The sequence below is a fragment of the Phyllobates terribilis genome, unplaced genomic scaffold (genome assembly GCF_046119375.1).
Source record: "Phyllobates terribilis strain yellow unplaced genomic scaffold, ASM4611937v1 Scaffold_1__5_contigs__length_1240528914, whole genome shotgun sequence".
NCBI lineage: Eukaryota > Metazoa > Chordata > Amphibia > Anura > Dendrobatidae > Phyllobates > Phyllobates terribilis.
Window position 1 is genome coordinate 979,582,224 of NW_027362761.1, and position 16,810 is coordinate 979,599,033.

Here is a 16,810-nt window from a genome sequence, read left to right on the forward strand (position 1 = left end):
CTAAAGCTTCACCAGATTTAAAATTAATAATAATTTTTAGCTGCATCTAGCCCGGAAAATAATTTTGGGGCTCCGAGATGCGCAAGACACATAAGTGCCTTCTTGCTGCACTACCTGCAGCATGACCCTCATATTGTCAGAATTCGAAGTAATCATGACTACTGGGTTGCCACACTCTTAGATCCCCCAAACTTTTCGATCAACCTTTTCATTTTAATAAAGACCAAAAAAATGGTCATTTTTGAAATTATAAGCATTAGCAGGTTGTTAGAAACTGAAATCAAACAGTTTTCAACTCAAAACTTTATTCTAGGTGATGTTACATTTTCACATAGGACCCCTTGTTCGAAAGGAGCTTCTGAACTCTCTCGTCCATTGAATTTGTCAGGTTTTGGATGGTTTCTGCTTCAATTGTTTTGCATGAGGACAGAATACCCTCCCAGAGCTGTTGCTTAGATGTGAACTGCCTCCCGCCATCATAGACACTCCTTTTAATGATGCTCCAAAGGTTCTGAATGGGGTAGAGGTCAGGGGAGCATGGGAGTCACACCATAAGTTTGTCCCCTTTTATGCCCATATCAGCCAGAGATGCAGATGTTTTATGTGCAGCATGAGATGGTGCATTATCATGCAGAAAAATGATCTTGCTGTGAAATACACGGTTCTTCTTCTTGAACCATGGCAGGAAGTGCTGTTTGAGAAAATCCACATACATTATGGAGTTCATCTTTAGCGCCTTCAGGGATCCTAAAGGGGCTGACAATCTCTCTCCCCATGATTCCAGCCCAAAACATTACTCCACCTCCTCCTTGTTGGCGCTATAGCCGTGTTTGCGTGGGGTGTCCATCAACCAGCCATCCTCCACTCCATCCATCTGGACCATCGAGCGCTGCACGGCACTCATCCGTGAACAAAACAGTTTTGAAATCAGTCTTCATGTAATGTTTGGCCCACTGGAGCCGTTTCTGCTTGTGTGAAGTGGATAGAGGAGGTCGACAGGATGGCGTATGCACAGCTGCAAACCTCTGAAGGACCCTGCATCTTGTTGTTCGGGGGACGTTGGAGGCACAAGCAGCTTCAAAAACTTGTCTGCTGCTATGACAAGGCTTTTTTGCCGCTGCTCTTTCAACCTGACGTAATTGCCTGTAGGAAAGAGTCCTCAATTTGCCCTTATCAGCACGCACACGTGTGTACTGTGAATCAGCTACATACTTCTTGATTGCCAAGACACTTCATCCTGATCATCGCACAATGTTGATTGTAGTCATGCCTTGACCTAAACACTCCACAATTTGTTGCTTTTCAGCAGCCGACACATCCTTTTTCTTTCCCATTTTGGCAGAAAATGTAGGCTGCTTAATAATGTGAGACAGCCTTCTTAAGTAGTCTTGCCTTTCATTGGACACACCTGCCAAACTAATTAGCACAGGTGTCTGCAATTGCTTACAGTGATATAAAGAGCCCTGACACACATCACCATCAATGAGTTTAACTGACAAACAAACAAATTCTTCCCTTATCACTCCTAAACACTTTTTGCATAATAATTTGGAACACAGTGTACATGTGCTTTTCCACAAAACACCAGTGGTTCACGTAGTGAATCTTACAGTTCTAACTTGCCAACCGTGGTCTGTATGGAGTTGTTCAATAAAGGGCCCAAAATTAAGATAACATAGATGGGAGAGGTCTCTATGAATAGGAATTCCTAAGTATTTGATACCCTGTGAGGGCCAGGCAAAGGGAAAGTTGGACTGGATGGAATCCTATATGGATTTGGGGAGGGAGACATCGAGGGCCTTAGACTTCGCTGCATTGATTTTAAAATTTGACCATGTAACAAAGTGATCTATTTCAGCCATAACAGCATGGATGGATATATGTGATTGAGTGATATATACTAGGACATCATCAGCAAATAGAGAGCACTTGTACTCGGTGCCTCCCACCTCAATCCACCTAATATTGGGGTTATGGCGAATTGATGAGAGCAGGTGCTCCGTCACTAGGATGTATAAGAGAGGGGACAGAGAACATCCCTGCCTTGTCCCATTGGTGATTGTGAAAGGTGATGAAAATGTTCTGACGCGCCCCCTGGGCCTTGGGACACCCGGAGCCGGACCCTTTTTGGTGGATGCTGGTGGCTGTAGTCTCCGTGGCGGCAACCCGGTTCCGTGGCTCAGGGCGGTCAAACCAGTGGCGGAACTATTTATGTGGTTTTGATGTTTAAATGTCTGACTACGCCACCCGTGGATTGCGGTCAGAGTGAACCGCCGCTCCAGGGCAGACCGCTGAGGCTGGTGTTGTGGGTGCAGCAGAGCGTAGCATAACTCCCCAGTAGGAGTATAGCCTCAGGGCAGTGTATGCGGAGGATGGGGGTGATGGTGCAGGGCAGCAGCAGTAATGACACGGAGTCAGTGATGCAGTCCAGGGCCTTTACTCACAGTTCTTATTATCCGGACCACGTCTGCAGGTAACGGCTGCCCACGTCGTACTGTGCTCACCAGGTGAGGGGCTCAGACAACTCCCAGATAACTTTGGAGTGCTTCACAGGACCCCCTTTGTGTGTCCTTTGTCTGGCCTTTCTTACCAACCCTTCTGTCCGGCTGCCTCGGGCCTCCTCTTGGTAAACTTGGCGCCAGTTTCCCTGACCCTATGTGGTGCCTTCCTAGCGGGTGTAGCGAGGGGCTGCGCCACATAAAATGTCACAGCCTCCTGTTTCTAGCTGAGGGTCGTTTCCTGCCTCCACTAGTTTCGGGGACCGGTCTCCCCCTTTGGCCTGACCCCTCCACGCAGGTGGATTCGGGCGTGCGGTGGCGACTCGCCCGTTCGCACCCCTGAGATCCCTTCGTTCCTCGTTCCTGGAGCCTTCTCCGCTCCTCTTCCTTCCTTCTCCCTCTTCCAGCCCTGGGCCTCTGTTACTAGGCCCGCCTCCGGAGCAGAGCTCATGCAGAGCCCCTGCTCCCTGCCACTTCTGCTCAGACTTCTCTGCACTGAACTAAGATGGTGCCCACCTTTTATACTCCCTTCTCAATGCACCCAGGAACTGCTTCCTCCCTGCTCCTGCACTACAGGGTTCCCCTTCCTCAGTGTTCCCTCCCCCCACTCCAGCCAGGGACAGGGACTGTCGTGCCCATCTCAGGGGCATATTGGTCGCCCTGCCCCACGGCAATGTGGTGTAATGCATGCAGGTGTCGGGTCCTGATCCACACTACATCCTTACCTGAGAGTGAGATATCACACCTCTGGGTGAGGTGCAATACCTCTGTAGCAACCGAGCCCTCAGGGTTCTACAGTTCCATTTATCTTCAGCCTAGGTGACGTATTGCGATACAGGGCCGTGATTTTGGCTATAAAAGGGTCCCCTAGACCCCTACCCCAAGCTTTTTAAGAGAATCATATATGGCGTGCCAGGAGACTCTATGGAATGCTTTCTCAGCATCCAACGAGAGTATCTAATTACAAATTTTTAACTGCATCTAGCCCAGGAAATACTTTGTGCCTAGTAGCAGTGTCTGCTAGTCAGCGGATTATCCCGGCTGTTAAGCAAGCTACACCACCTGTAGTTTGGACACTTCATTTTTTCAAAGGAAATGCTTCGGGACCACGGGATACTCAGTGAAGAGCATCAGGAGGCACCCCAAGGCATAGGGGCTCGGACTGGCAGTAGGATGCCTTGCGGTGGACAGCCGAGCTCGATCCTTATAAAAGCTTTTTAACTGCAGCAGCTTTAGTGGACGCTACTGGAGCTGGAATTACGCGGCTGCTGGCATGAGACTTGCCCTCCAATAGATCCTTGTAAATGGATTTAAAGTGTATTTATTCAAATTAGAGAGACAATTTAAATTAAAAAGCTTAGAGCTGCCTCCACCACAGGGGGGCTCGCTCGACCCACCAGCGGACAGGCACCAGTATTGGGAGAGGGGGGCTGGCCGTCAGGGTTCACCGCAGCTCTGGCACATACCCGGCGACACGGAGGTGGCACGGGCAGGAGCGGACTGAACGTGTCGGCTTCTCACTTTTTGGATTTTAGAAGGGCATGACATGCCTATATCTGTGTCTCCCCCTCCTTTTACTCCTCCACCTCTTTTCTTTTCGCATGACTATATGTACTTGTCACTTTTCCATGTGTTAGTTGTGTCTTCTGAGCAGTTTGTCAGCTTTTGGACACCTTTGAAGGTGTTTTCTATGTGTTTCTATGTGTTTTTGTTTGCCTGCCATTGGTTTTAACGGTGTTCGAAGGTGTTCGACGAACAGTTCGACGAACAGTTCGGCGAACACACGGGTGTTCGACGAACCGAACCGAACTCGAACACTACGGGGGTGGCTCAACACTACCTGTGACCCGCGGTAAACTTTTTACCCCGCGTCATTGTTACAGCTTCGGGGTCACTCTGACACCTGTCAGCATGATCCCGCAGCGCTGTGACCAGCGATAGCGATCTTACCACCGGTCACAGCCCCTGATTCCTGCGCTATCAAAAAATATGACAGTGCAGGAAACCAGGGATGTTTGGGGCCCTGTTCGGGTTCTGGTTCGTGATCAGGTGGCCAAACACGAATATTTTTTTGATGTTCAGGTTTATTCGCCGAACTCGAACATCAAAACATTCTCTCATCTCTAATATTCAGTACAATGTCTTGGGTGTTTGAGGTCTGGAAAGTCTTGGGTGTTTGAGGTCTGGAAAGTTTGAAATAGAAAAGTTAAATAGATACATTGGGAGTACATGTACAGAACCAAAAATCATAGATACAAACAGGGCCAAAAATATTTACCCGAGAAAATAACTACAACTACTATAAATACATCCAACACAACCGGCACAAAGACATATTGATGGGGAAATACCCATAGTAACATGGAACTAGTCACAATAATAAGACAGTGTATACAAAATGCCCAAAAGAGTATAATATATAGACTGCCGTAATTTAAATTGGAGTGCCAATAGTAGCAGAAAAATGGTAAGGGCCCCCCCCCCCCATACACCATACACACAACAAGCATTTCACAAATACTTTGTCAGGGGTTCTGTTTTGGACATATTTTTACCCTTTTACAACAACTTTGGTTCTTGATATATAGTCGTGCATTTGGACTCTCTACTTTGCTTGGGTTCCAATTTTTGTTTTTATTTTCAGGAAATAACTAGTATAATGGTACAACATAGAGAAGTAATGAGAAGTAATGCCATTTACTTAATATAAATATATATCGAAATAAATGCTTTTCCAGCACATTCTCATCAACAGTGTGATGACTGACAATTACTATTTCATTCTAATAGTAGAACTATTATTTGATGCAGAAAATAGCATTTAATATTATGTTCAGCACTTTAAACACAGCACTTTTTCAGTTAAAATAATTGTCCTCTTTTGTCAAAAAAGCAAAATATTCTTCCAGTTAGACATGGCCTGCTCCTGTCTTCAGCTTTAAGGGCTTGTTCACATGTTGTGTTTTTGCCATCATACGAAGCTTTTAAGGGCTCATGCAGACATCCGTGGATCTTGGTCACAGGTCTCCTGACTGGAGCATGACAGCTTCATATACTGTATTTCAGGGACGGCGTCAGCACCCAACGCACCTGGGCAAGTTCCGGGGCCCTCAGTTGGCGGGGAGCCCACTCACCATCGGACACCCCGCTATGGGGCCCGTGAGCAGAGGACCCCCCCCCCCCTTGCTTGCTCAGGGCCCCAGCACAATACTTACCTCTCCTCGTGCCTCCGCAGCTCCTGTCTCTTCCGCATCTCCTGACTGTGACGTCTCAGGTCAGAGGGTGCGATGACGTCTTTCCAGCACGCCCTCTGCTGAGCAGTCACAGCGAAGAGAGCTGGAAGATGGCGACGCTGAGGAGTCCAGAGCAGATCAGCGGCAGCAGGAGAGGTGAGTATTTGATTTTTTTATGTATGGAGGCATGGGGCACTATATAGGCCCATTATGTAAGGAGCATTTATATGGGGCCCATTCTGCATGGAACATTTATATGGGGCCATCCTGCATGGAACAATGGAACATTTATATGGGGCCCAGCCTGCATGGAACATCTATAGGGTGCCATCCTGCATGGAACATTTATATGGGGCCCATTCTGCATGGAACATTTATATGGGGCCATCCTGCATGGAACATTTATATGGGGCCCATCCTGCATGGAACATTTATATGGGGCCTATACAGCATGGAACATTTATATGGGGCCATCCTGCATGAAACATTTATATGGGGCCATCCTGCATGGAACATTTATATGGGGCCCATCCTGCATGGAACATTTATATGGGGCCATCCTGCATGGAACATTTATATGGGGCCCATACAGCATGGAGCATTTATATGGGGCCCATACAGCATATAGCTTTATATGGGGGGCAGTATTCTGCATGGAGCATTATATGGGGGCCAGTATTCTGTATGGAGCATTATATGGGGGCCAGTATTCTGCATTCAGTATTACATGGGGTCCATTATTCTGTATGGAGCATTATATGGGGGCCAATATTCTGTATGGAGCATTATATGGGGGGTCAATATTTTGTATGGAACATTATATGGGGGCCAGTATTCTGTATGGAGCATTATATGGGTCCATTATTCTGTAAGGAACAATATATGGAGCCCATAATACTGTACAGAGCAAGATATGGGGCCCAGTATTCTGTATGGAGCATTATATTGGGTCCATTATTCTGTATGGAGGACTATGTGGTGCCTATAATACTGTATGGAGGACTATGTGGTGCCCATAATACTGTATGGAGGACTATACTGTCCAGTCTGCACTGTGCGCGGCAAGGATTTGCCGATTTCTGAGCTATTGTAGAAGTTACTATAGATATCACTCATGTAATTTAAGAAGTCATTGAAATCTTTGGCATTGTATTATATATATATTTATCTGCTGTATCTTTGCATCATGAATTGTGGTATGTGTTAAAGGGGCCCACTGAGACTCTTTCGCCCGGGGCCCACGAAACCTGGAGCAGGCCAGTTTGTGCATTGCGGTCCATGATCGGACCGAGATACACAGACGTCTGCATGAGTCCTTATAGTCCCAGCAAAGTGAATGAGATTCCTGAAATCTCATGCCCATGTTGCTTGAGTTTCCTTGCAGATTTTTGGCGGTTTAAATTCTGCAGCATGCTAATTCTTTCAGTGTTTGTGCAGTACCTTTTCCCCCACTCAAAAAAGTGCATATTTTAAGCAGTGTTTTCCCGGCCAGCACTCCAGTATGTGAGTATGTACAAACCATTAGTAAGCAGGTTTTCCAAGATTCTAAACAAACTTCCACATTAAAGCCAAAATAGACATAATAATGGCCAAAATAACAAACATGCCTCACATGGAAAATTAATTATCATATTTTTCGCACTTTAAGATGCACCGGAAAATAGTAAATAACATTTTGAAGCTGTCATCAGGACCAGGCATGTTAAACTAAACGTATGGGCATAAAAGCGCTGTCATGCTGGTTTAATAGGTACCTTCAGTGTAAAAATCCATAGCCTAGAGTGAGGTCTCAGCTCGTCATTGAGCCAATATCTCAATCTGCACATGCATTGACTCCGGCACCATTTTCCTGGAGAACACGGAGAGGTCACTGTGCACAGCGGGGGCTCTGCTCCTCCCTCCCTTGCTTTGCAAAGCCTGGACACCCCTTTCTCCCAGCCCAGGGCCCACAGCATCGCCCCACTCCTGCCGCCAGCTTCCTGCAGTGGCGACCCTGCTCCTGCCTCTTATGACCCCTCTCCACCGCCGTCCATCTCCCCCCCACAGCGAGCCAGGTAAAGCTCCAGAACTATAAAACACACATCCATTTTCCTCCCAAATTTTTGGGAAAAAATGCATTTTATAGTCTGAAAAATACAGTACTAATAACATAATTTGTAACAACTTGCTATCAATGGCGAATGTGGGGAAAATTTATGAATGTCTGATTACATTAGAAGATGATCTCAAGTACAAAAATCAAAGTATTCAATGTATTCATTGTCTTCAGGCTCCTCCAACATATGAAGCTCTGAAGCAGATGGAGTACCTTGATATGGTGCTTTATGAAACCTTAAGACTCTATCCCGCAGCTGGGAGACTGGAACGTGTTTGCAAAACCACAACTGAGATCAATGGAGTGACTATCCCAAAGGACATGGTGACTGTTATCCCAGTCTTTGTGCTGCACCGTGACCCTGAGTTGTGGCCTGATTCAGAGGATTTCCGACCTGAAAGGTATCATACACTGTATATGTGGGGGCATTTATTGTGAAAAAAATACTTTTTTTGTATTACTTGTCATTTTTGTGCCAAATTCATCAAAAGGACACAAGCAAATCATGAATTTGGCATGATGCCACAAATTGGCTTTTTTCTTGTCTTGAACTGCTTTTGGTACTTTTGGCGCAAAAATTGTGTTAAAATTTGGGCGTATATGAAAGTACATCAGGGGGACTGAAGTGAAGTTGCGCCAAGTTTTGCGACATTTTAAAAATCAGGAGAAAACATCTGGAATTGATAAACTCTGCCCACAAAGCAGAAAAAAACAGGCAAGCACATATAAAATATACTTTAAAAAAAGGGCACAAATAGAATAAAGAATTGAGTGCAAATAAAACAAGGGCACAAATCACACAGAACTACACAAAAAAATAACAAAGGCAATGATGAATCGGGGCCAATGAGTATAAAGAGAAAAACTCAATCATATTAAATACAGTGGTTGGCGAAAGTATTCAACCACTTTGGCTTTTTACCTATTTTGTTAAATTACGACCTGTGTTTAAATATTTTTGTACTTTTGATTTGTGTGTGATGCATCAGCACTAAATAGTCTAAGTTGGTGAAGTGAAGTGAGAAAAATATAGGTACAAATTAAATTTATTGGATCAAATAACTAAAAATTGGCATGTGCAAATGTATCCACCCATTTTGAAGCCCCTAAAAATCTCTGGTGCAAGCAATTACCTTCATAAGTCACATGATCAGTGAAAGGTAGTCCACCTATGAATCTAAGTGTCACATGGTCTGTCAGTATATATACACCTTTTCTGAAAGGCCACAGAGAATTCAAAACCATTAAGCAAGAGGCACCACTAACCAAACAACACCATGAAGACCAAGGAGATCTCCAAACAAGTCAGGGATTAAGTTGATGAGAAGTACAAGTCAAGGTTGAGTTATAAAAAAAATCCCAATCTCTGATGATCCCCGGAGCACCATCAAATCTATTATCATCAAATGGAAAGAACATGGTTCCATGACAAATCTGCCAAGAGAGGGCCGTCCACCAAAATTCTCAGCCCGGGCAAAGAAGGCATTAATCAGAGAGGCAGCACAGAGACCAAAATTTAACCCACGACCAGCTCTACCCTCACCTACTGTATCCTCACCCATCCCTCGTAGATTGTGAGCCCTCGAGGGCAGGGTCCTCGCTCCTCCTGTACCAGTCGCTGTCACATTGTGTTCAAGATTATTGTAATTGTTCTTGTATTATACCCCTTTTTCACATGTAAAGCGCCATGGAATAAATGGCGCTATAATAATAAAAATAACCCTGAAGGAGCTGAAGAGTTCGCCTGCAGAGACTGGAGTATTGTCCATACGACCACAATAAGCCTCACACTCTATGGATGTGGCCTTTATGGAAGAGTGGGCAGAAAAAAGCCTTTATTTACACACAAATTGTAAGGCTCATTTTGAGTTTGTTAAAATACATTTGGGAGACTCCTCAAATGTATGGAGGATGGTGCTGTGATCAGATGAGACCAAAATTTAACTTTTTGGCCACTACGGTAAATGCTATGTCTGGCACCAACCAGCACAGCTCATCACCGCAATAACACCATCCTCAAAGTGAAACATGGTGGTGGCAGCATCATGCTGTGGGGATGTTTTTTAGCAGCAGGGACAAGGAAAATGGTCCAAGTAGAGAGAAAGGTGGATGGTTCGAAATAGAGGGATATTCTTGAGCAAAACCTATTTCGGTCTGTCAAAATGTATTGCAGCTTTAATTTCTGCAAAAGGAGGCTCTACAAAGTACTGACTTTAACATAGTAACATAGTTTTTAAGGTTGAAGGTAGACTAAGTCCATTTAGTTCAACCCATAGCCTAACATGTTGATCCAGAGGAAGGCAAAAAAAACCCATGTGGCAAACACTAAGCTCCACATTGGGGAAAAAAATTCCTTCCCGACTCCATACGACAATCAGACTAGTTCCCTGGATCAACGCCCTATCGAATCTAGTATATATAACCTGTAATATTATACTTTTCAAGAAAGGCATCCATGCCCTTCTTAAATTTTAATAGTGAATCACTCATTACAACATCATGAGGCAGAGAGTTCTATAGTCTCACTGCTCTTACAGTAAAGAATCCCCGTCTGTGATTATGATTAAACCTTCTTTCCTCCAGACGTAGAAGATGCCCCCTTATCCCCGTCTCAGGCCTCAGAGTAAAAAGATCAGTAGAAAGGTCTTTGTACTGTCCCCTCATATACTTGTACATAGTAATAAGATCACCCCTAAGCCTTCGTTTTTCCACAGTAAATAACCCCAAGTGTAATAACCTGTCTTGGATTTGCAGACCCCCCAGTCCTCTAATAACCTTGGTCGCTCTTCTCTGCACCCTCTCTAGTTCAGCTATGTCTTTCTTATACACCGGAGACCAGAACTGTACACAGTATTCTAAGTGTGGTCGCACTCCTCATGAGCATCTATGCCTCTTTTAATGCATCCCATAAATTTTATTTGCCTTTGCAGCAACTGCCTGACACTGGCCACTAAACGTGAGCTTGTTGTCCACCAATACACCCAGGTCTTTTTCAGTTTCAGTTTTGCCCAGTGTTTTACAATTAAGCATATAATTATACATTTTATTTCCTCTGCCCAAGTGCATTACCTTACATTTATCCCCATTAAAGCTCATTTGCCATTTATCAGCCCAAGTTTCTAGTTTACATAGATCCTCCTGTAATATAAAATTGTCCTCCTCCTCTGTATTGATTACCCTGCAGAGTTTAGTGTCATCTGCAAATATTGAAATATTACTCTGTATGCCCCCTACAAGGTCATTAATAAATATGTACAATTTTCATAGTCATGAAAATACAGAAAAATCATTAAATGAGAAGGTGTGTCCAAACTTTTGGTCTGTACTGTACATATATTTTCCCCTATCCCCATTGTTCTCATTTTATGTATCAACCTTTTGTGTGGAACCGTATCAAAAGCTTTTGAAAAGTCCATATACACAACATCCACTGCATTTCCTTGGTTCAGTCCGGAACTTGCCTCCTCATAAAAACTGATCAGATTAGTTTGACAGGAACGGTCCCTCGTAAACCCATGTTGATATTGGGTCAGGAGGTTATTCTTCTTCAGATACTCTAGTATAGCATCTCTTAGGAAACCCTCCAGGATTTTATCCACAGTAGAGATTAAGCTTACTGGCCTATAATTTCCAAGTTCAGTTTTTGTCCCCTTTTTGAATATTGGCACCACATTTGCTTTACGCCAGTCGTGTGGTACAGACCGTGTTATTATGGAATTTTTAAAGATTAAAAATAATGGTCTATCTATGACGTTACTTAATTCCTGCAGTACTCGCGGGTGTATCCCATCCGGGGCCGGGGATTTGTCAACTTTAGTGATTTTTAGACGCCACCGTACTTCTTGCTGGGTTAAGCAAGTGACATTTAATGGAGCATTTTTGTTATCACTAATCATGTTTTCTGTCATGCGGTTTTCTTGTGTAAATACGGTTGAAAAAAAATCATTTAGCATATTGGCTTTTTCCTCTTCCTCATCCTCATCCACCATTTCACCCAGACTATTTTTAAGGGGGCCAACACTATCATTTTTTAGTTTTTTTCTATTTATGTAGTTAAAGAATATTTTGGGATTATTTTTACTTTCTCTGGCAATGATTCTCTCTGCCTCAATCTTTGCTGCCTTGATTTGGTTTTTACAGAATTTATTTAATTTTCTATATTTATTTAATGCCTCATCACTACCTACTTGCTTTAGTTCTCTAAATGCTTTCTTTTTGTCACTTATTGCGCCCCTTACAGCTCTATTTATGTATAGCGGTTTCCTCTTATTTCTAGCATGTTTATTCCCATAGGGTATATATTGTGCACAGGTCCTATTCAGGATGCTAATAAATGTCTACCATTTGCTTTGTGTAGCTTTATGTCTCAGGATATTGTCCCAGTTTAATGCACTAAGATCATCTCTCAACCATTGGAAATTTGCCTTCCTGAAGTTTAGTGTCCTTGTAACCCCTCTACTACACATCTTATTAAAGGTTACATGAAAACTTATTAATTTGTGATCACTATTACCCAAGTGACCCCCAACTCATATATTTGATATGCGGTCTGGCCTATTGGTTAATATTAGGTCTAGCAGTGCCCCCCTTCTTGTTGGGTCCTTAACCAGTTGTGAAAGGTAATTGTCTCTCATAGTTGTCAAAAACCTATTACCTTTGCTTGAACTACAGGTTTCTGTCCCCCAATGTATTTCAGGGTAGTTGAAGTCCCCCATAATAATGACTTCTCCTTGAGTCGCTGCTTCATCTATTTGCTTTACGAGGATATTCTCCGCTGCTTCCATTATTTTTGGAGACTTGTAACAAACCCCTATCAGTAATTTATTATTTTTTCCCCCTCCCCTTATCTCCACCCACAGGGACTCTACATTTCCATTAGATTCACATATATCCTCCCGCAAGATGGGTTTTAAGGATGATTTTACATAAAAACACACACACCCCCCCTCACTTGTTTGTACGGTCATTTCTGAACAGACTATAGCCCTGTAAATTAACTGCCCAGTCATGGCTCTCGTCCAGCCACGTCTCAGATATCCCCACCATATCATAATTATTTTCCAACAAAATAAATTCTAATTCCTCCATTTTGTTGGTGAGGCTTCTGGCATTAGTGTACATGCATTTTATCTCTCTGTACCTCTATTCCTTCTTACTTTATTGACTGTTCTAACCCCACCCCCAATTTCTTTATTTGTGCCCAGGTCACTATCGGCACTATCTTCCCCCCCTATAAAATGAATACCCTCCCCCCCAATCCCTAGTTTAAACACTCCTCCAACCTTCTAGCCATTTTCTCCCCCAGCACAGCGGCACCCTCCCCATTGAGATGCAGCCGGTCCCTAGCGTAGAGTCTGTAGCCAACTGAGAAGTTGGCCCAGTTCTCCAGGAACCCAAATCCCTCCTTCCTACTCCTGTTCTTGAGCCACTTATTTATCTCCCTAATCTCCCGTTGCCTCTCAGGCATGGCACGTGGTACAGGTAGTATTTCAGAGAATACCACCTTGGAGGTCCTTGCTTTAAGCTTGCTGCCTAATTCCCTGAAATCATCTTTAAGGACCTTCCACCTACCTCTAACTTTGTCATTGGTGCCAATGTGCACCATGACCGCTGGGTCGTCACCAGCTCCTCCCAGTAATCTGTGAACCCGATCAGCGATGTGCCGGACTCGAGCGCCAGGTAGGCAGCACACTGTTCGACGATCCCTGTCTTTGTGACAGATTGCCCTATCTGTTCCCCTAATAATTGAGTCCCCCACTACCAGCACCTGCCTGGCCTGCCCTGCTCTCCTATTTCCCTCCTTACTGGAGCTGACACTCCTCCGGCTTTCAGGGGACATGCCTTGCTGCAGCAGTGCTACTCCTGTACCGTCACCCCCCTCATCTGCCAACTTTGCAAACTTATTGGGGTGTGCCAGATCAGGACTAGCCTCCCTGGCACTCTTCCCTCTACCCCCCCTTCGGTCACCCAGCTAGCGGCCTCACTGTCCTGCAGCTCCCTACTACCACCCTCCCCCACATCTACCCCAGTGAGCTGCTGCTCAGTGAGCAGCAGACTCCTTTCCATATTGTCAATGGATCTCAGTGTTGCCAGCTGCTCATTTAGATCCAGTACCTGGGCTTCCAAACGCACAACATGCACACATCTCGCGCAGCAGTATGCAACCCCGCCCGGCTGTTCAAGGATTGCATACATGTGGCAAGATGTACACTGGATAGCATTACCAATAATGGAACTCATTTCCTAATCGGGATTGCACTAGACAGAAATGTTAAGTAAAAAGAAATGTAAAGAATTAATAAAATACAGACCGCAATTCAGTCCAAATTCCTCCCTTCCAAACTCCCTGAATCCAAAGTCACTGAAAAACAAGTCACGCGCTTACTTCCGTTTGCACTCGTTCACACTCGCTAAGGAAGAAAATTTAAAGAGGTTTTTTTTTTTTTCCCTTTTGCAGCAATGCACCCTACAGCTCAATGCACTTCCAAAGGACTGGATGCCCCAACCAGCTGCCCCTTATAAACCCTTAATTATGACCCCTCACCCTTAATTAACCCCTTGTGAGTATAGCTACACCTCAGGATTTTAGTGCAATGTAGTTAACCCTTAAATACACAGGTAGTAAACTAAGAAACTGTAAAACTTTAGTGAGAAAATAGGTTTTAAAAAGCCCAATAAAACTAAACAGGTAGAAAAGCACTCAGCAGGTCACAATTCAGCAACTCACCGCAATTCACACAGGTATTTTCTGCAGGATTCCCAAATACCTCTTCACTGAAAAACAAGTCACACACTTCCATTTGCACTTACGCTCCGGTCACACTCAGCTCGTTCACACTCGCTAAGGAAGAAGATTTAAAGAGGTTTTTTGTTTTTTTTCCCTTTTGCAGCAATGCACCCTACAGCTCAATGCACTTCCAAAGGACTCAAAGGTGGTGAATAGTTATGCTCACTGAAGTTTTCAGTTATTTTGTCCTATTTGTTGCTTGCTTCACAATAAAAAAGTAAACCAAATGTTCACAGTTGTAAGCATATACTTTACATGATCTGATGCAAACCCTCGAAAAATACTTTCACAGCCACTGTAGCCGGCCAATTCTGCAGCAATCAATGGGGTCGGATTGCTTTACTTTGATGTGTTTGGGGGTCTTTACACTTTGGTTGAAATGTTAAGCTGGTCAAGCAGTATTCATTTTCGTTTTTTGTTATATCTTTTTCATGCACAGATTTAGTAAAGAGAACAGGGAAACACAAGACCCTTACACCTTTCTACCCTTTGGAGCTGGACCAAGGAACTGCATAGGGATGAGATTTGCCATGATCAATATGAAATCAGTCATCTCCCTGATACTGCAGAACTTCTCTTTCCGAACGTGTAAAGACACTCCAGTAAGTATATATACAGGTGCTTCTCACAAAATTAGAATATCATCAAAAAGTTAATTTATTTCAGTTCTTCAATGCAAAATGTGAAACTCATATATTATATAGCGTCATTACAAACAGAGTGATCTATTTCAAGTGTTTATTTCTGTTAATATTGATGATTATGGCTTACAGCCAATGAAAACACAAAAGTCATTATCTCAGTAAATTAGAATAATTAACAAAAACACCTGCAAAGGCTTCCAACACGTTTAAAAAGGTCCCTTAGTCGGTTTCAGTAGGCTCCACAATCATGGGGAAGACTGCTGACTTGACAGATGTCCAGAAGGCAGTCATTGACACACTCCACAAGGAGGGTAAGCCACAATAGGTCATTGCTAAAGAAGCGGGCTGTTCACAGAGTGCTGTATCCAAGCATATTAATGGAAAGTTGAGTGGAAGGAAAAAGTGTGGTAGGAAGTGTGGAAGGAAAAAGCTAGACTGCAGTTTGCCAAAATGTAAATGTGTAAATGCACTCCTAAAAATCCTCTAGGGATTATTAATTCTGTAATGTATAGATTGTTCCCTATGTTAATGACCACCTCTACAGTACAAGCAAATTGCTTTAGGGCTTGCTCACACCACCATATTTTCCAATGAGTGCATGGAAATCATCGGACTGCACTCGGATGACATCTGAGTACAGTCCAATTTCCACACATGCACACAATGGAGAACATGGAGAAATTTTGTTGTCCATGTTCTCCTGGCAGTGTGCTCCGATACTCTCATCTGAGAGAATCTGATCACACTATGTTGACACTCTGATCAAAGTCTGAAAAAAGTTTGATCAGAGTATCATTTGCATAATCGACCTGATTATCTCAGATGAGAGAATCTACAGCCGTCTTCACCTATTTTAGAGATTGCTAAATCTGGTGTACCTGCCGTACCCCGCCGATGCTATAGCAGTAATGCTGCCTGTGCTTGGAGAATAGGAGAGTGCGTAGTTTTGGCCAGTGGCACATTTATGCTGCCAGTCTGATCGGTTAAAGGGATTTGTCAGCAGGTTTTTGCTATGTAAACTGGAGACAGCATGTGGTAATGCTTAAAACACAGATTTCAGCAATGCCTCTCTTGTCAAGCTCTGTGGTTTTTGTTTACTTCCAATGATTGTTTTAGCACCAAGAGCTTATCATTGCTGGGACACAGCAGTGTGTGCCTCCTGATCCGGAAATGCCTCCTGCTGCGAAAGGCACCTTACTGTCTATGGACATTGTACATACAGAGCCTGGTGTGGGCGGGGTTAGCTTCCTCAGATCTGTATTGCTAAATGGAAAAACTCTGATTGTGTCAGAATGGCTGCACCCAATAAATAAGGTGATCCATAATTGGATTCAGCTTCTCTTTGCCTACATCAGGCTGCTCTCAGATGAGGTAGCAAAAACCTGCTGACTGATTCCCTTTAATCTTCAGCAGCACACCTCCCCCTAGCAAATGAGAGGCAAGGGAGCAGTGCGCTCCTGAGAAACAGCTTGAGAATAATGGGAATGTCAGTAAGATTTGCTAGGCAAGCATAGGTACTGTAAGCTAGGGCTGTGTTAAATGACTCGCCCAGG

The 16,810-nt window shown here is 43.9% G+C and overlaps 1 protein-coding gene across 2 annotated transcripts in view; it reads left to right on the top strand.

The window, feature by feature from the left end:
• LOC141156838 (cytochrome P450 3A29-like) overlaps nt 1–16,810 on the top strand; it is an 80,408-nt gene that overhangs the window by 49,074 nt on the left and 14,524 nt on the right. For both annotated transcript variants that reach the window (XM_073643264.1, XM_073643274.1), the window contains 2 exons: nt 8,001–8,227; nt 15,053–15,215. In XM_073643264.1, coding sequence (XP_073499365.1) covers nt 8,001–8,227; nt 15,053–15,215 — 390 coding nt within the window. The remainder of the gene's footprint in view (nt 1–8,000; nt 8,228–15,052; nt 15,216–16,810) is intronic.